General features: G+C 35.3%; 1 protein-coding gene across 4 annotated transcripts in view; it reads right to left on the bottom strand.

Moving 5' to 3' along the window:
• GRIA2 (glutamate ionotropic receptor AMPA type subunit 2) overlaps nt 1-21,614 on the bottom strand; it is a 116,176-nt gene that overhangs the window by 7,704 nt on the left and 86,858 nt on the right. For all 4 annotated transcript variants that reach the window (XM_023753462.1, XM_006081863.3, XM_006081864.3 and 1 more), the window contains exons 7-12: nt 19,366-19,533; nt 18,999-19,103; nt 18,250-18,360; nt 16,468-16,674; nt 15,606-15,976; nt 10,830-11,028 (exon numbers count right to left, since the gene is read on the bottom strand). In XM_023753462.1, the coding sequence (XP_023609230.1) occupies nt 10,830-11,028; nt 15,606-15,976; nt 16,468-16,674; nt 18,250-18,360; nt 18,999-19,103; nt 19,366-19,533 (1,161 nt within the window). The remainder of the gene's footprint in view (nt 1-10,829; nt 11,029-15,605; nt 15,977-16,467; nt 16,675-18,249; nt 18,361-18,998; nt 19,104-19,365; nt 19,534-21,614) is intronic.

Genomic DNA, 21,614 nt, shown 5'->3' on the forward strand with positions numbered 1-21,614 from the left:
TATCAAAAAATTTCTATATGTGACACGGCACCAGAGTTAAGTTAGGGTTTCTCAAAATGCTGACACGCCAAGCTCAAAAGGTTCGCCATCACTGGACTAGACCATTCTTAAACATTTCTATTTCTAAACAATGCCCCTTCTTGAAATAACAAGATTGGGACCTTCATTACGACTCAATCAGACTTCCTCTCTGCTGTGAAAGCAGGTCTATAGTGTGAAACCTCCACTAGGACCCAACTACAGATGGCCAAGACTGCAATTTTTATTTACATGTTAAATCAAAGACAACTATTCCTTCTTTCAGGAAGCATGATCAAGTTAATTTCCTCAGGATGGCATGTTCCATCACATTCTGATGAGGATATAAGTAATGTCTTGATAAGAGAAGATGAATGATAGCTTGGTCAGGACAACCCTGTTGACTTCCTGTATTTCTTAAGGAGTAAGACTCTGAATATGACTATTCAAATCCCTTTCCATAGTCTGAGATTATTAATAGGCACATCAATTTGACTAATATATCACAACAAATAACAGTGTAGAATTTTAAAATCCTATTGTTAAGTATTGTTGGGTGACAGTTCCAAATACACTAACCACGTCTGATATAATTATATCTTAAAAAAAGATAGAATCCTTTTCTATGAAAGAAGCCAATAATCATTTTAATTTAGTTTTAGTTCTGCCTCATATACAGTAAAGAAGGCATTAATTTTTCTACCAGCTAAATAAGCCTTTTTATCCTTAGGGGCGGAAATGACATTGAAAATGAAATTGTTATTATTCTTATGAAACACACTTAATCATGGATTAGTAGGAAATATTGGTACTTAATTCCAGATATTTTTCACCACTTAGGTTATAATTTTTATATGGTTCATTTTAAGAAATACATATTTACTCACTGAATTCTAATAAATATCAATATACCTTCTCATAATGTCAGCAAGACTATTTTTTTTGCAAGAATGGGAATTCTAAATGATTTCCAAATACAGATGAGGTCCAAACAATATAGAGATTTCCAAATGCCAAACATGATTCTATATCATGAGTGTCTTCATAAAATTTATTTTTAGAACTGTGCTCTCCTTGTGCTAATCTCTAATTTCATTTCAAACACAAATAAATCTACTTTTCACGAAAACCTCCTCTTTTTTCTAGAAATATGATGTCTGAGGTAGTATAACCAGTAAGATGAAGGTAACTCTGTGATTGAAAGAACTTGACCAAAAGCCTCCTAAATATAAAGATTAGAGTGTCATAGTGTGAATTAATAACCTCTATTTTCTAGTCCATTTGGTTGACATTTTATAAAAATTTGTATTTAAGACAAAAGATGATTGTCCTTCCTTTAGGATTTCATCCTTCTGGCTGATTTGTTATCCTCCTTGTGGAACGCTAGTATGGCCCATTTTTTCATTATGGATGTCAGCAGACACTCAAACTGTCCCTGCCAACCACTGGAGTTGGCAGACCAAAAATAATTCCACATGTCACATTATTCTTTGGGGTTTACAAATCTATAATCCCTACAAACATTCTTGTAAGGTTCTGAACTATAGTCACTTATTGGAAATAAGAATGTTAGCAATTCATTAATATACACTGGAATTTTGACTCTTAATAGTCATATTCTCCCCCCAGTAGAGTGTATCTGTTATACATCTTTTTATTTGGATGTAATTTCCAACATAAACAACATATAGTCAAAATGAATCAAGGGAATCAATATGTGAGGCTCATTAGAACTCTTCAGCATCCCCGAATTGTCAACCTCTCTTTAAATGATGCTAAAATAATTGACGTTTAAAGATTCACTTCCATAGTTTGCACAGCTATATATATTAAATGTGAATGGTCTTCAAATGTAAAATATTATAAACTTATTTTTTTAAAATCTATCACAAAATGAGTTGTAGTAAGAGAAAAGCATGTAGCCCTACTATGCAGTCTAGACCAGCCATGGGCAAACTATAGCCCGCGGACCGGATCCGGCCCGTTTGAAATGAATAAAACTAAAAAAAAAAAGACCGTACCCTTTTAGGTAATGATGTTTACTTTGAATTTATATTAGTTCACACAAACACTCCATCCATGCTTTTGTTCTGGCCCTCCGGTCCAGTTTAAGAACCCATTGTGGCCCTTGAGTCAAAAAGTTTGCCCACCCCTGGTCTAGACAGTAGTTAAAATGTCAGAGAAGGAAAGAACAGAATGCTTAGAGAACTAAGAAAATATAAAAAAGCATTAGAGTTTCATGAACTAAGAGAGGAAAAAGAATCAAAATATTTTTACAGAATGATATTAAATGCAACACAGATCTTACCAAGCTTGAAAACACACACACAACATTTCAATTTGGCCATAAGGGCATTAAGGGACCCTTCTAGAAAGGCATTTTTCACAGAGACTTATAAGGGAGATCAGATTTGAAAGAATAAAGGAAAAAGTGGCCAGAATGAAAAAAAAGAAGGCTCTAGTAAACAAACTTATAAACTTGTCCACAAAGGGAAAGGAACAAGAGAACGAGAAGATAAAGGAGAATGCTGTCATGAGGATATTTCAAACTTGAGGCAAAATTGAAACCAGAATTAAGGCTAGAGCCCGTAGAGATGAAAAGACTAGAGATATTAAAGTGTAAGTTTTAGAGCAACATCTCAGATAATTAGAAAGAGATGTCAAAGGCCCAGATGGAGAGATTAACTTTACAAAAATAGGAATAACTATTCCTCTGACACTGGTGAATAGAACCTTGAAGATAAGAAAAGAATTCTGTTAGTTAATATAAGAGCCAAATGGACTTCCATGCCTTTGTCCAATACTGAAAGAGATTTTGCTTTAATGGGATTCTTCCAATTAAAAAAAACAACACTTTAGTTAATGAGGATTTTGAAATTAAACATTATCTCTTCAAAATACTTGGAAAATAACTGACTTAGGTTATTTATAAAGGAATAGAAGATCCATCGTGTCCCCATTCCAGCAGCTTTCATTGCTACACTAAGGAAATGTACAGGGTGTCCCCAAAAATGTATATATACTATAAAGGCAGTGTTTATTAAAATACATTTCATTTTTAAAATGTAATAGAATCTACAGCTATTAGCTGGGAAATTGTGTATACATTTTTGGGGAACACCGTATATATCAAGAAAACATAGTACTATATTTATATTCCAATATACAAAATATTTTAAGGGTATGAGATGTTTTAATTTTTTTAAATCTTTATTGTTGAAAGTATTACATATGTCCCCCATTTTCACCCATTGATCCCCACCTCTTCTGCCCCAGGCCTTCAGCACCCTATTCTCTGTGTCCATAGGTTATGCATATATATATATGCTTCTTCCTAGGGGGAGAGGGTACGAAAACATATGGAAATGCCAATTACACGTTAAGCTGGAGATGTTTTAAAGCTTAACGTGTAATTGGAATTTCTATATATTTTTGTACCCTCTCTCCCTAGGGAGAAGCGAAGAGCCCAGTGATTTCTCCCAATTGCTCTGCACTGCACTGGGGATGGAACTGGGGTGAGTGAGTGTCATGAATTCTCTACCCAGTTGGACATGGCTGGTGTCACACTGGCTTTGTCTGTAGGAGCCTCTTAGATGGATTTCTCACAAAGAAAACTGGCCAAAGACATAGAAGCATGGAACAGACTGATGAATCTCAGAAGGAAGGTGGTGGTGGGTGGGTGGAGAGAGATTAACCAAAGAATGTATATGCATAGTCTGAGGTGAAGGCCTGGGTGGGGCACAGGTGCAGGGTGGAGATGGTCAGTGGGGAAAACAAAGGGGACATCTGTTATACTTTCAACAATGAAGGTAAATTTAAAAAGCAAGAACTGGTCAGTGATTTGTTTTTGAGTCAGTGTCTCTTTGTGGGGAAGGAGAGTCTGGTTCTTTCTATTTCAACGTCTTGCTGACATCTCCCCCTGGCTCTTTCTTCTTTAAAGGAAATCTTAAACATAATTTTTCGGGGCCCTGACACATTATTTGGCATTGCCAATTGCCGTGTTATTCCTACAAGCTCGTTTTTATATGAAAATAAGCAGCCACCTTTACTAGCAACTTGTTTTTGATGATCACTCAATATGATCGGGAGCATATGTGATGGAAATGTGAACTGTCAATTACTTTAGTATCAAGTTTACCTTCAGATATCATCTAAAGAATTCTCAAAACTTTACCAATAATATTTATAGTTCAGATTTTAATTCCAGTATATTTAAATGATTGCACAATTCTATTGCTCTTCTCTGCAGAGCTCCGGGACTGTGTTTATTACCATGGTAACTAGTGTGAGACATCCAATAGAGCGAGCAGAAATGATTCTCTTACATAAACACAAAAATAGAGTGAATTGAACACTAAGTCTCATCTGAAGCACCGGTAGAGGTTTATACTGGAATTCATCCTCTCTGAGGAATCTGAACAGGAGTTTAAGTAGAGTTTGGGGATGAGAGACTAATCCCAAATTATTTCTCCATTGTTTGACCTTTCTGCTAGAATAACTGTCCTCATGATCTGATGATAGTGTGAAAAGGGACATTTTCTCTTTAACATGGATAATACTAGAAAGCTTCCTGTCATCCCATTAGAGTCAAATGATGCATCCAGGGGATACTTAGAGCTCACACCTCCCTTCTGTTTTGCAAGGGTGGTCTCTAAATGAAGTGACTGGGTGGAAAGCGCACTGACATTTGCTTAGCATGGCCTTGGGAAGAAGAGAAAGACCAATTTAACATATTTACCCTGGGGAGGGGTGACCCTTTGCACCATGATCATGATTCAGCAAGTACACATACCCTTTCTTGTTCCTCCCATAGCACTCTGATCACAGAAAACATTATTCAATATAGTCTCTCATACATTTATTTATATTCCTATGAATCTGGGAACTACTGAATGCACAGCAAGGTCCGTAAACTGAATACTAATTTGAAAGGAGACATTGGCAAAGTCTTCTGAAATGTTGACCTTTCCTGCACTGGTAAACCGGCTACATTTAGCAGAACTGACAGAACGCAGGCTTTCCCCAGGCAACTTAGGCAGGATGTCTCTTTAAAGTCTTTAAGAATTCAGTCCTGGCCTCAGATGTTTTGTGGAAGGTGAGAAAAATTAAAATGTCAGAGGAAGGAAAACTGCCAACCAGCGAGGAAGTGATTTCAATGTGTCCTGGATCATCTAGAGAAGCCTTGGGCGATGCAGATTGTTATGCAATAATCAAGCTCCCAAAAACTAAGGAAGAAAAAGCTGTAATAGATATGACTAACCATGCATGAGTGACTCACAACACTTCTATAATGTGTTATTTATTCTAATTTATTCACATTCTGCATTTATTTAATACCTAGTATTTTAGAAGTTATTTAAGTGGTTAAGCTTGAGTGAAAGGTCCATAAAGAGTCTATTCTGGTATTACTAACATTTACATACATATGTGTGTACATATATATGTGACTGTACACTATTTCCAAAATATTTGGAAGATATAAAATGTATGTACATGTGTATTCATATATAGGAATCTAGAAGTATATATACATATAACCACATATATAAAACTAGAAGTATATACACATATTTCTTCCCACATGGAAATATGTGATAGATATAGGAAACTATGACAAAGAAATCATTAGCTATACCAGAAATAATGAAATAAGTATGGAGAACTATTATAAATGAGTAAAAATCCATTCAATAGACTATCAGTAAAGAAAGCATACTGTATTATTACTGAGCACAAGTGGTAAATGGAACAAAATGTAACTTTAATGAAATAGCATTTAATGTAGTTCTATAGGGAAGCTGTTATATAATGCCTCATTTCTACTTATAATTATGTCAGTGTTTTTATATGTAAATATAAATAGGTATATCTAATGCCACAGAGGGAGTTGAAAAAAAGTTGCTACCTTTAAAAATATAATCTAAACTATTATAATTATTTGGTAATTTTGATTATATATCATATGTATGATCATATGTGATCATAAATCATATATATAAGGAAAATTTCAAACTATTCCTTTCATTTCAGAACATCTGTCGTTTATACTATTCGCAAACTCTGTGGAAAAAAATCTCTGATTCTGGGTAACAACAGTATAGTTTCATGGATTACTATCAGACTGCATTTATCTTCTGAGAATGGAATAATTAACTTCATTTAATAAGAAGGGGGATACCTTTATTTCTGACAATGGTTTAGAATTGCTTCCTTCCAAAGTCAGCACAGATAATGGAGATGACTTATTCAGAGGTTACAAGCTGTCCCTCATCCTCCCAGAGAAGGGAACCAGAGGAAGTAAGTGACTGCAGTGTGGGGAGTTAGGAGAGGCGTGAAGAAGCACTTTCTTCTGGAGGATAATAATTGGGCTTTCTAGATTGACAGGCCAATGATAGGCTTATAAATAGAAGTAATTTCCTATCCTTGAAATCTATGTTTCTATAGGAACACAAAGCATACAGGTCCTCTGAAATTATTTTCTACTCAGACTCATCTAAGATCTGTCCTCTTTTATTGAGAGAAGGGATTATCAAAATGTGAAAGTCTAAAAATAGTGGTTTATAATTGAAAGCCTAATTCTTGCTTAATTATAGGTATGCTACAGTGGCACTCTATAATTAGGGACAATCAGCAGCTCCAAAGTGAGTCAGGCTTTATCATTCACTCCGTACAAGGATGTATATGAGTTCCATAGCAGAAAACCCTGGAAGATAAAGATACAGGGTCTTTTTCATCACACCTCATGATGGTTACAAGATTGCCTTTCACTTACACTCTCTAACAGAACAAAGAGAATATCGTTCATGTTTTTCTACTGATTACCACTGATGGGATATATACTTTTTTAAGGTTAAAATTTTAAAACTTAAATTGGAATTCTAAAACTAATGCACACTCACTGAATCTACTAAATTAATATTAATATAACAGTTTGTTATAATATTATTTAACTGAAATCTGAAAATACTTTAGGCTTAAATTGAGTATTTGACATCACATACGGGCCAAAGAGATAGATCTCTATAAACAAGATGAAATATCCATCTTATTATTTGATAGAAGTAAGGAGCTTTCACCCCCACACCCTCCAAAAAATATGCTTTTAGGAAACATTAGTTAACATCGAGACAAAACACTAAAAGTTTATAATTCTGTTTTAAAACTGGCCATTTAAATCTCTAAATTGTCTTAAAATTATTTTTTCATTACTTTGCTATTTATATATCTTTAATTAGCCAATTACCCAACTTCTCAAATCAATTTCTCCAAAGGCTAAATCCAAAGCTCTTGCTGTGGTAAGTACAGAAATTGGCTTGATAAACTCTGTGATAGTATAAAATTGTAAATAAAATAAATAATAAAATCCTAGTCATAAACAGTATAAGAAGGGGAAAGCTATCAATCAAGCCAAAATAAGCCATATTAGGAACATAAGATAACTGTTAGAACTTTAAATATTAGCAGATGGTAAAAATGGTGAGAGTTTTTTCTTCTACATGTAATTAGCTGTCTTTGGTCTGAAAGTAAGCATAACAGATGGCCAGAGGACAAAATACAGTAGGTATCTTGAGTCTGGCTTCAGCCCACTCCATCTATATCTCCTTCCCTGGCAGATTGGCCATCATGATAATCTGTCAGCTTTTACCCTGTCTTGAATCCATCTTACAGGAGCCTTAAACATGACTAGCACTAAAGGACAGTTAAGAGAGAGGATGACCCATGATATGTGGTGAATGTTATTTTTAGGAATAGATGCAAGGTAAATTTCCTTTGCAACTAGAAGCTTAGAAATTTGGGCAGAAAGGAAGTTGAGAAAAGATAGCTGCCTTTAAAAGCATAGTTTCAGAGGATGCTAGAATATTAAATTATACATGTGGCTCTTATTATGTTTCTATTAAACAGTGCTGAGAATGGTCAATTTGTTGGCCTGAGTGTATAAATCTGCACATTTATATTTCATGCACTTTTCTGTGTGTTATAGCTCACAATTTTTTTTAAAAATTAAAAAAGTATAATTTATTGTAAATCTTCGGTAATTGTGAATCTTATAGAGTACAGCATATATATGATCAGGTGTATATTATGGAAAATTTCACCTGAGTCCTTTCATTCAGTCCAAAAGCCAAATATATACCTTAGGACTTAAGGGGAAAATATTAATAAAAAATCAATTATATTTTGCTTTTATAATGTCTATGAATTAATTAGATTTTCTTATTTTAAATAGCATCTATAAAGAGAAGTTATTTTTTCCAAAGAGACTCTGTTTTAAATTCTTCATATACTTATACAAGAAACTCTATGTGGAAAGGTATGAGCCATGATGGATATGATTGGAAAGCCACAGATTCATAGAAAATATTTTTGGAAGTCAAAAACAAAATTAATATTGTCCTTACTATTATCATCATGGTACCCAATTATCAAACATTAATAAAGTTAACAAAATTAATCAGAATTTAGCAGCACTGTTTTATTTAATACAACTTTAAGAAACAAACCTTTTGTGTACATCATTTTTCAGATCACAACTACATTATATATTTTTAGTGGAGGTCTTAATATGGCAAGCTCCTATTCACTTTGGTGATGTGCGCTGTTATGTTAGCTTCCCTTTATTGGTACAAACAGAATAAATAGTGTGGTTTTGGGGTGCTTTTGAGCCCATATCCTTCTTTCTCTAGACAAGGGAAAGCTGGCTGCAATGGTCTATGCACTGAGACCTAGCCACAGTTGATTTGACAGTTCCTTTTGAAGGTATGTTGGCAGGATCAGCAAAACCCTTCTTGAATTTCTATCATGATAATTCTCTAACCTTACATAAGCAAACAAAACAGAGCATGGAGCAGCAGAATAAATTCAGGGAACTTCCTCTTCAAGGAAAAATACTATATGAAAAGAACCCTTTAGGAGTAAGAGGCCTCTGCACACTGAAGAGCTACCTGAATTTGGACAAATATTCAAATTTATCTGATATATATATATATATATATATATATATATATATATATATATATATATATAATGGTTTTTATGGAATTAGTACACTGAAATAAAAGAATAAAAGAGTAGCAGCACTCTTTTGCCCACAGTCATCTAGCCTTTTCATCTTGTTTACTAGGGAATTTGCATATCTTGGCATCTTGGTAATTATGGCATGTTTCTGTGATTGACTGAGTTAAGGTATACTGAAAAGCTCTGGGAACTTGAATGTGCCATAGTTGAGAGTATCTGGTTCTATTGTTGTCCAAACAAGCTAATGACAGTAACTCTCAAAATATGTATACTCACCTAGAAGTGGATATCTGGAAACGTTTAAGATCATTTTAATCATATAGACAGTACAACTTCTTCCTTCATAGATCTCATGTATTTCAAGAAGGAAGAATACTAGTAAAATATGTAATATTTTTGCATCCTCTTGGGATGCAAATAACGAAAAATGCTTCAAAATACACTGCTAATTAAAAATCATGCAATATTCTAATTTAGTTCAATAGATTATTATGATCAAGTTAGAGCACTATGTTATATTAATAGTATTTAAACACATTACATATATGGTTGGAAGTGAGAGTAAATTGTCATTAGTAGTAAATCTGTATTACAACATTCATATGTAGAACTGCATTAAAGTAGCTGCTGACAGATTGACCACACTTCTGCATTGAAATTGCAGTGCCTAATGAAAGCATTAAGCTTCTAAGTCCAACAAATTCCAGGTTATTATCTGTTATCAGCTGTGACTGCCTCCAACCACTATTTCTCCTAACTTCAAGTTATTTGGAAAAAGAGACCAGATGCCAATGTAGGGTGAGACAGTCTTCAAATTATAATCTGCTTCAACTGAAAATGGAATTCTTTAACCCTAATTCTCAAGTAAAATGGCCTAGCTCTCACTCAAATAAACTCAGATACATTTAAAGGTATTTGTGGATTACCAGAGATCATCATATGTCATATATATTGGCTTTAGACCTAAGTTTATCAGCTGTATTTAAGCATTTTAATAGATTGAGTTCATATATAGAGATAATAGTATAATAAAATAAAATTATACCAATATCAGGTTATTGGGTTTGTCCTATAAACAGAGATCATAAGGCCACCAATTTTTTTAAAGGTAAAATACATTATAATTACACTGTGCATTTTAAAAAGCTGAAGGCCTTTGTTAGCCTTTTCTTTTTTTGAGAGTTTGACAGAAAATTCAGAATTTACACATATATACATAATCTGTTTTCTGACATAAAATTAGCATAACTGATTTGAAAGTGAGTTTTCAACTGTAAACTATGTACAATAAATGACAGTCATACTTAAAATCAAACAAAAAAAAACATTTTGTTTTAAAAATAATATCAATCTATACTTAACTGTACTTTGCTTCAATTGTTTCCAAAATTGCAATCAAACTTTATAAAACTAATATTTCATTGCAATATTGTGTTTTTATCCAAATAAGTGAGGAATCAGAAAACAGATAGAGGTAGAGCTAAGTGTAGGAATAGGGTAAGGAGGGGAATAGGGACAAAGCCAAGAATGGAAATAGGATGGAAGGAGATTGGACTTGGGGTGGTAAACACACAATACAGCATACAGATGATGCCTTGGGGAAGTGTACACCTGAAACCTATATCATTTTATTAACCAATGTCACCCAATAAATTCAATAACAAAAAGAATGGAAATGGAGTTAGAGACAGAGGTGGAGTTTACTTGCACACAGCACCTTCGTATAGACCTTGAGAGGAGGCAAAGAGGTTAAACTTGAAGAACAAAAGCAGAAGGTACAAAGCAGAATCTCTTACCCTGAAAAACTCTTTAGTGGAGCCAGAGTCTAATGTTCCATAAGCAATTTCTGTTTGCTTAGAAAGATCCTCGGCACTTTCGATGGGAGACACCATCCTCTCTACAGTCAGGAAGGCAGCTAAGTTAGCCGTGTAGGAGGAGATTATGATCAGGGTAAAGAACCACCACACACCTCCAACAATGCGCCCAGAGAGGGATCTAATAACAAGTATGAAATGGATTTGTAAAGTGAAATGAATGACCTAATAAAAAAAACAAGTTAGCAGTATTATGCAAATATTAACTTACAGGGAAATAATTTCTACTTTTCAAAATATCTGCACCTTAATGAAACTGGAAATCATTAAACATTCTGGACAAGGAATACAGATTAACCAGATTGGGTGAGGTACCCAGAAACAAAAACTTTCAGATTCTTTCATAGTTATCACACCCAAATTGTTTGTAGCATGACATCTCCCAACAAAGCAATTCAAGAAATGTGCACATAATCCATTCAGTGCTCATTCTACTTTATCCACTCATGGCATAAGCAAACATGAACAATACAATCTAAGATCACCGGCAATATTCAGAACAATGTTGATAAACAACCAAATGTTAAAAATAAGAGTATGCATCATAGATATAGCTTTAAACACTGGAAACCCCCCCCCCTTTGAATCAGCCAATGAAGCTCCAAACCCCTCAAAAAAAAAGATCCAAAATTTCATTAGTTTTTTGTTTGTGCCAAAATGTGGGTTTTAGATGCAGGATAGGATAGTAGATGAAAAAAGAAATGTTAACTACAAACAAAGGTATGAAACAAAATATAATTCTAAATGAATAAAAATTAGATGTTTCATGGCATGGACAGTTATCACCCTGTTCCTCTGTGGCTCCTGCTTAAGAAAAGAAAGCTCAAGGACAACAAATTAGACACAAAATTTTGCCAAGATATAAAATCCTAATGGCCATAAATCCTTACATAAAATACTTTTAAAAAGCATAATAGATTCCCAATAATTTACTTTAAACCCTAGATAGATAAATACATATAAATGTACATACAGAAATAAATGTGTACTATGCTATTTTAAAAAAACTTGGTGGGATTCTACATATAAAGGCATTTAAATAATATTAACAAATATAACTTTCTTTGCTAACTGCTGTGCCTAAAATTTTGATTTGCTACAGTGAAGAGGAAATACTTCTAAAAATGTAAATCACAAAAATTTGGCAATTTATGACCTAAATCAAACTTTCTACAATTAACAGTAATATTTTCTGATGATTCACAGATACTATATCAAATTAGTGGATACTATTTGTAGAATAAACTACTTAAGCAGTCAGGGAAAAGAGGGGGAGCTCATTTAAAACTAATATTTTTTTAAGATAAAACACATTTGTTGCTAAAATAAAAAAGGAGAGAGGGAGCAAGCAGTGAAAACAAAAAGCATGCAATTAAGAGCCTTGATCGCAGTCTTTAAGAGATGCAAAGAATTAAATAGCCCTGACCAAATTGGCTCAGTGGATAGAGCATTGGCTTGTGGACCGAAGCGTCCTGTTTGATTCTGGTCAAGAACATGTACCTCGGTTGCAGGCACCTCCCCGGCCTGGGCCCTGGTCGGGCTCCTGCAGGAGGCAAACAATCGATGTGTTTCTCTCACATCGATATTTCTCTCTGTCTTTCCCTCTCTCCTTCATTCTCTCTAAAAATCAATGGAAAAATATCCTTGGGTGAGGATTTAAAAAATAAATAAATAAATATGACAGGATGAAAAGTTAAACACTACTCACTTATATTCTGAAAGGATATTAAATATATTTTAAATTTGGGAAACCCTTATGTAGACATAACTACTCTCAAAATGTTCACTGTTTCTTCCACAAAAATGGCAGGTATAATTATATGGCATGTACCCTGTATTTAAGAGGGCAGATTCTGTACCTTACTGCTCAAACCCCTTAAACAAAACCAATTACATAGTAATTGCTTTTAACACTATACATTGCATGTTAATTTGCAATATCTTTGAGAATCATATTTATAAATCATTCTCTTCCAGTTGTAAAATAGACATAAGATAAAGACATAAGTTGTGCTATAATTAAGTGATTAAACCCTATTTAATGAGATTAAATATGCTAATTTATTTAAAGTGTACAAAATAAAGAACATATTGGACTTATACATCATTCAAACAGAAATTCTTGAGCATTTTATTATTTACTTGTTAGTGTTTTCAAAGGATCAATTAATGTTTTTGAAAGCGTTCCTGAAAAATTTTATGCAGAGGGCAAATTCAATTTTAAGTTTTATGGTAACAGACAAAAACAGTTTTTTCTAATTAAATACAAAAATTTAACCTCTCATCATCTGTACTAAAAGAACCAATAAATGCACATAATGTAACATTTCTTTTTTCTCTCTAATATTTTTAAATGGCAATATGTTTATTCATTTGAATTCTTTAGAGATAGGATAGGGGAAGAGAAACAGGAAAATAAAAAGCCAACTTCTGAGCATTGTGTTCTCATGATTTCTGTGGTTCTAGTCTTCAGGAAATTATAGTTAACATATTCCAAACTTGATTTCAGGCAAGTGACCAATTCAATTCAATAAATCATTCCAGATTAAAATTTAAATGTTGCATTAATATTAATAATATAGTTCTATATCAGATGTTACTTGGAAGGAAATGATAAATATCTTTTAAAATATTTAAAGAGCATCTCTAAAGTGATCTGTGCATTTCATGCATTATGATGATGATGATTTTAGATGTTAAGCTGCTCTGTTCTTTTCTAAACTGGAGTAAGTAATGATCACTGCATTTTAAATAAAGATAAGGTGGTTCATTAAAAGTCACTAAATTTGCCAATATTATGTAATATATTCAATTTTTAAAAGCACATTTAACATAAGATGAAATATATATGCTGAAAATCTTCAATATGTGAATTTGCCCAAATATTTTTGTAGCAAAAAGAAATCAATTAAAAACGAAAAAATACACTATCTAAAATATATCTTACCAGAAAATAAAAATTATGACATGTGAACTTGTAATAAAATCAACAGTGCACAAAAAAAATCATGTTTTAGGAAGCAGGCTTGTTGAAAATTAGAAGCTGTCCATATGTCATGGTGGGCCCTGGAATCACATGGATTGTTAGATGTGCCCTGTGCTCCAGCGCCCAGGTGTAAATATGTTTTCTGCTCCTCGATGAGGACTGGACACCAAAACAGCCTCCTTCAGAGCCATGATGGACATGGAGCAGGGCCATCTATGGGAAGTCAGGTCAACATATCCTACTCCATAATAATCTCCCTACACTTCTAATAAGGCAGAGCATAGTTTATATCACTCTAAGATCATTGCCTTATGTCTCAGGAATAGGGTAATATTATGCTTCAGTAGCCTTCTTACCAAAAATGAATCATTTTGTTATTTTTGGACTAGAGTGTTCTCTGAGATCTAAATTTGGTTAGTATTTTTTTCTAATTCATTATTGGAAACTTCTCTTTATGTCTTCATCTTACATCAGATATAGAATTAAAACTAAATATAGTGTTATAACTATGAGTCCTATCTACCTTGTCAGAGAGCATCAGAAATGGCATATATATATGACATAAAAATACCATTGGCATGTTACTAATTTAATGTACTTCTATAGACTAGCCATAGGAGATATGATTGGATTAAGATTGTTTAGAACAATATATTTCATAAAAATCTGACCTATCAGAAAAGTGATTGATTATTTCTGGGTACATTATATTTTCTTAATCTCACTAGGTGGAGTATAAAATAAAAATTGCAAAACATACAAATTCTTTAGCTTCTCATATATTTTTAAATTAATCACTTATTTCCCCCCAAAGTGCCAAAAAATTAACATAATGAAATAGTATTAGAAAAGTCACCCTCTTCTCTAGTTATTAAAATATCCCATAGAATCAAAGGAGGGTAATCAAGCCCAATTTAAAATATGCATTTAGGCTTTAAATATGAAAGCAAGCACACTATAAATGGTATGGTTTGTTCTTCAGAAGAGCAAAATATGTCTGTCATTCTTATTCCATGTATATAACATGAACAAAAGCAATATATGTTTTGTGATATACCCATCATATTTAGGCATTCTAAAGTAGGAATTAACATCATAATGTGAAGAGAGGTGTATACACGAATTTCTTCCATGATGTATATATTGCCATTCAATTATTACCCAACCATGTGTTCCTAAATATTTTTAAAATATTATAATGTCCTTTAAATTCAGCAACCTAACCTTAAAAGAAGCAAATTTTATCATCTTTTCCACACTCTTTCGATGAGCTTATGATGGGAAAATAAAAGAGATGGGATGTGTGCCAATGAAGTTTTGTAAAGAAGCTCTTGCGTTTGTAGTTTATATGTAATATTGCCCATCTTCCCATATACAGGTCTGTGGATCAACACACAGATGACTGTAAAATGAGAATATGCAGCAAAAACACGGTACCCCTCCAAGAAGGCATGGAATGATAGGAACCTTATGCATTTTACAGCCTCTCCATGGTGTGTATAATTTCACCAGGGAAATATAAGGTCAACATTCAAAGAACATTGCTCAAATATTTCACAGGCTTATGCCGATTTTAAATATCTGCCCTTGAGTCTTAAACTGCTTGGACAGGTAGTCGGCAGCTGTTAATTTCTTTCGAGTGAATTTATAAACACCATGAATGCCTGCATGAGACCTAAAATGCACAAAGTTGAAGCAGGTGAGTAACCAACCTTGGCGAAATATCGCATCCTTGCTGCATAAAGGCACCCAAGGAAAACCAGAGACTATTAAAAATCCCAAATTCATTAGTTGATTCACTACTTTGTGTTTCTCTTCCATCTTCAAACTCCTCAGTGTGCCACTCGTAGGGGCTAAATCTGCTGACCAGGAATAAAACTACACTGACCCCAATGTAGGCAAAAACAATGCACATCCAGATTTCATAGGCTAAAGGATCAAGAAATGAAAACACTCCTGGTTTGGACTTCTGAGGCTTCTTGATCATGATAGAGATCCCGAGGCTCATAAAGGGCTTTGAGAAGTCAATCACCTCTTCTCTCACAAGGGTAATAGTTAATGGAGCAATTGCAATATCAGCTTTCTGTAAGGGAAACAAAGGAAAGTAATAGTACCTAGAGTCATGGTCAGAAAGGAATCATGGTTATATTATTGGATCAAAAGGGAAGGAAAGGGAATCAAGGACTTGGCCATAATTATTTCCCTGGTAGATTCCCAGTAACAAATAAACAAAAAAAGCAATTGGTTCCACAGATAACCCTCCTTTTGATAAATACATAGTACACCCATCTGGCTTGATTATGCTAATTCCATCTTTACACTGCATCTGTGCCTGTGCCACCATTGCACAGCATATGGCCCAGATGCTTCAAGACAGATGAAATGCCTGTCTCACTTAATCTGCACGTTTTCTTCGTACTTCATCTTTAATCTTCAAATGTTCACAAGGACATAAGATAGCATTCTTAAAGTGGGAAACCAACAACCTCAGACAAAGGTACTTTGCAGGGAGGGAGGCATTCTGTCAACAACAGTTCAAATGGAATCACTTTTTATGAGAAGAGCTATACTTACCCCATAGACAAGTTCTCCAACCATCCCATTCCAAATTTTCGTGTCTGCATCCCTGGCCCCATACTTGCCATCCCCAACAATTGTCAGCTTGTACTTGAACCCACAGTGTTTGGCGATTTCTGCAGCCAAGTCAACACAGTAGCCCTCATAGCGCTCATTGCCATCAAGCATTTCATGATTTTTCTTCATCATAACATATGGAGATTCCTATATGGAAAGACAGTGCTTTACTTGATTAAAATGGCTTTGTTATTTACTCTCTGAAACAAATTTTCTAGTTTAATAATTACCCCTTCGCCAGAGACATTGCAGAATCCTATATAATAAAGAGCTAATATGCTAAATAGACTAGACTACAGAACAACCTTTCAGAACGACAAGTGGGCAAGGGGGGGCAGGGCCACGAGGCAGCCGGGGCCGCGAGGGCCAAGCCCCTTGCATGAATTTCATGCATTGGGCCTCTAGTATAAAAGAAAAGATTAAGCATAATCCTTCTGAAAAAAGTCCTCAAATATCTAGCATTACATTTCAGTAGCATGGCTTGTATCTAGCCATACCAAAGTAAACAAGAGACTCAAAAGCACAAACTGTTGGCATGCCCCCTTGTCTTGTCTGTAATTCCTAGGGTTTAGAAAGGAAGAATTCTACTCAACAGCTGTTTAATTCAACTCTGGATCCACCACACTTTTGTTCTATGTTAAGGCTATGCCAACCCCAAGAACCACCATTCACCCAGAACCCTATTTCACCGCTACTTCAAGCATAGGGTTTAAGCATGGCCAGTGACATACAGGCTGCAAAGATCATCGCCATGATGAAGTTCTGATTCTACCCTCTCACGTTTTAGGTCTTGCTTCATCTATGAGATAAAATATCCTAGAATGATACTACAAGGGTAGCTAGTAGCTTCTCCTTGCAAACATAGGAAATAGGAAGCATGAAAAAAATGATTCAACATACATAGCCCCCAATTTTCCACTGAAAAGTGGCACCAAGGATACATGGGGTCTCCGTGAGGTGGTTCCTCTCAATGGCATGATTAAGGCAAAAATCTGCAAATGTGTAGCTTAGACTTATTAAGATATTTCTACATGCCAGCCAATGTTTTTATCCAAATCCTTGTTAGCCTTTCTATATTTTTTTCTCAATATTGTTAGGCTAATGATTCCCACAAAATCCTACATCACGGCTTAGCAAAATAAAATAGTTTGGTCACAAAATTATGTACTATTAGTGAATCCCATTTCCTCCATTTCATTTCACCAACAGCTTGCCATGGCGATCTAATCTCCTTTCCATCTACCCCAAACCCCGATGTTCAAGATCCAGTTCAATTTTATCTCAGGCATTCAATGCACATTTATTTAGCACAGGAGATCAATCTTGCCTTTAAGGACATCATCTTTTATTATGAAGAAAGAGAAGTTGGCAACATTATGAAAACTTGTAAGAAATGTAAAGATAAAATATACCCACAATGGTATGGAAATGGAAAAGTAAAGCGCCTGAGCAAATACAAGGCATGCTCTTTAAGATTTTACCCAGTTGTAAAATCTGGGGTATGCACCAAGTTATGAATTATCTATAAAGCTAAGAGGTAGCTGACTGCTTTAGTTAGTGCTTGTGTAGTCCTTCTGCAAGAGTAAATATTCAATGAATGATTGAAACATTGCAAAAGCAACACTATGATAGTTATTGCCCTAAAATATAATTAGCAATTCTTTTTGGCACTACTTTTCATAAGAAAAATAAAGTATAACATAGGATTATGTAGCTAATTACCAGAATTGTAGTGACAACAACAGTCTTATTCTCAAGCCCAGAGGTGTCGTTTCCAGAAGGTAGCTCAGTAAGGGTAACAACCATTTTGTCCACTTCACTCCAGTATCCAATCTGAAAACGGTTACAGAAGGTAGGCAAATGGATAAATGACTTTTTTTTATTAGCAAAGCATTTAATTATTTTCTAATCCATGCCTGAATATGAAGTTATCCTATTTTAACTAGGCTTCTTCTAAACACTGATGTGTCCTTGATATATGTGAATCTAATAGGAACAGAAAGGGACTATAAAACAAACTATTCTTAAAAGCAGTTTGTCTTTTTATGTTCATTTGTCATATTCGCCAAGGATCATTTGTTTGGGAGTGATCATATAGAAATATAAGTAAAGTCAAAGAGTGGCATTTTGGTCATAAAAGTAATATATATTGAACAGTAGTGGTTATGTTTTGCCTTCTGAACCGTGAACTTTCAGCAATAGTTCTTTTTCTTCACAGCAAATTCTTTTTCCTACCATGGTCTAAAAGAAAAGTATAACAGTTCTATTTAAAGATTACTTTTCAGTATTACTTACCAGTAGTGAATAGATTTGAAATAGAAAAAAAAATAACATTTAAAAATATGTCTGGTTCTGGAAGTTGTTAAGCTCTATGTCAACACACATCTTCAGGACTCTTTGGACGATGAGGGGATGGGTTAGCTAACTCACCTCACACAGAGAGAACTGCCTTTAAATCACTAATGATTTACCTTCCGGGGACCATTTGTTTTGAGCTCCATGATGTTAATTGTATAGTTTATTCTTTTTCCATTCTGGTCAAACTTTATATTTCCTGAGAGACCTTCAACCTGAACCTAATAAGGAAATGGGAAGGGAGCTCAGTTACAAATTTACTTCAACCAAAGATACAAACTGTACAGATTACTCTCACCGGGCTCAAGTCCAGAAAACTACATTTATAAGGTTTCTTTTCAACCTCCCACCTGCCTTTGTGTAGTCAGAAAAGAATACTCCCTCCATGTGAAACATAAGGAATAAAAGAAGGACGACTGATTCCGCAGAGAAAAAATGAGAGCCATTGTTAAATCACATGAACAACTGTGTTGAGTGACTGACCTGTTTGAGGGCCCTTTCTATTTCTACACCTTGTCCCCAGGGGACTGCGGGGTTGGCCAGACAGTCTCCCGCGTTCCCCCTTCGGGAGATTTCAATTCTCTGCTTCCGTAGGTTGCGGAAAGCTTCAGTCATCACTTGAACAGCATCATAGGTCAGAGCAGAAGTATACTGAAAAATATCACACACATTTCATGAGAATGGGAGAAAATTCAACCTCACCACCATCAAGACTGCAGTTGCCCACCATACAATACCATATCAAGTCCAAGAATTCAGACACTGTCTGTGCATCTAGGAACTTAAGAATCTAAGAGAAGTGGTACAGGATATTGGGACTGTGGAAAGTATCTTGATGTGCAACATTTTCTGTTATGTTAATATGTCAGTTATTTCAGGGGACACCTTTTATAATAATTATGCCAATGCTTTTGTCTTTTCTAATCAGTTTCTTATGTGAGCACCACGTTATGGCCTACTCTGGTGATACAGAAAATTATCAAATCAATCAATAACTGTTTTCCCACTGTCTACTGAGAAATTCATGTGGCAATAAGGAAAACATATTAATCAGTTTCACAATTCTTTATCTCTAAACAACCTTACTGATGCTCATGTAGACCTGCAATGGACTTTGCAGTATTTGTTTCTAATGTCCCCTAAATGTTTATGGTAATCAAATTGAACTACCACCAAACTTCATAATTTCTATGCCCCCTTCATGCTTCAATAGTCTATGATAACATTGGTTCCAAACCATGGTATCCAGATCCCATTGGCACAGCAAGGTTATTGCAGGTGCTAAGAATCAAGCAGGAAAAAAAACAAAACAAAGCAAAACTACATGTGTATTAAGCATTGGCTGTATTATTATGTGAACACTAGAGGCCTGATGCACAAAATTTGTGCAAGGGGCTCGGCCCTGGCAGCTGCAGCAGCTGCCTCAGCCCTCACAGCCCCAGCTTCATCCAGAAGGTTGTCCGGACGGTCTTTCAGCTGTTCTGCCATCCAGTCTAATTAGCATATTACACTTTTATTATTATAGATATATATATATTGCCATCCATCAAATGTATGATGCTGCTGCCAATAATAATAAATCACATCCTATATAATAAAAGCCTAATATGCTAAGTGCCTGGTCAACTGGTCGGCCATTCTAATATGCTAAGTGCCTGGTCAACTGGTCGGCCATTCAACCAATCAAAGCATAATATGCTAATGATATGCTAAGGCCACTGAACTGCTCGCTATGACGTGCACTGACCACCAGGGGGCAGACACATCAACTGGTAGGTTAGCTTGCTGCTGGGGTCTGGCAGAGATGAGGACTGATCTGGATGGGCGGGACATGCCCTGGAGCCCTCCCGTGGTCCCTCCCTTGCTGGGCAACCTCCCGTGTCCCATCCCGGCCCCAGTCATGCACCGTTGGGGTCCCTTGGTCTGGCCTGCACCCTCTCGCAATCCGGGACCCCTCGGGGGATGTTGGGGAGCCAGTTTTGGCCCGATCCCACAGGCCAGGCCGAGGGACCCTACTGGTGCATGAATTCCTGCACCGGGCTTCTAGTTTTAACATAAAAACTTTAAAGAATGCTGAGGAAGTTTCTGTTATTGAGTATTTTCCAATCTGTAGGTAACAAAAGTACAGTGTAGCTAGGGGGAAAAAATACACTATCATACTGACTTTGTGACACTCTAAAATTCTTAACCATGAATCCAAAATGAGCACTTAATGTTTCTAAACAATCCTCCTTTCTTTAATGACTTAGTTCTTCCACTCTCAGAAATGACTACAGTATTTTATAACTTCTTTTATCTTCATATACCCATGCCTCCGTATACTTCTTTTGCTCTGATCCTGCTGATTATCTTGCCCAACATGATAAATAGAAATGATCAGACAAAACCCCCTTATATCTCAACCCAACATGACCCAGCTCCACATTATCTGCTTCCCATGTGAGGTGACCATACTCCTACATCAGGACAGCTACTCCAACAGTGCACTCCCTCCCTCCCTCTGATCTTAAGGACATCCCCCCCCCCCCGTGCCATTACAACCTCAATATCCTGCATCAGCCTTTTTTCTCTCTTTGGGTCATCTCTATTAGCAAATAAACTTAGGCTCAGTCATTGAAAGAGCCATGAAGTTAAATTGCATCCATATGCTCCAACATTATTTCCTTATTGATGCTCTTTTTGCCCAACCCACTCCCAGTCACTCTCCTTCACATGATCTTGTTTATTCTCTT

Source organism: Myotis lucifugus, unplaced genomic scaffold, assembly GCF_000147115.1.
Source record: "Myotis lucifugus unplaced genomic scaffold, Myoluc2.0 scaffold_1, whole genome shotgun sequence".
NCBI lineage: Eukaryota > Metazoa > Chordata > Mammalia > Chiroptera > Vespertilionidae > Myotis > Myotis lucifugus.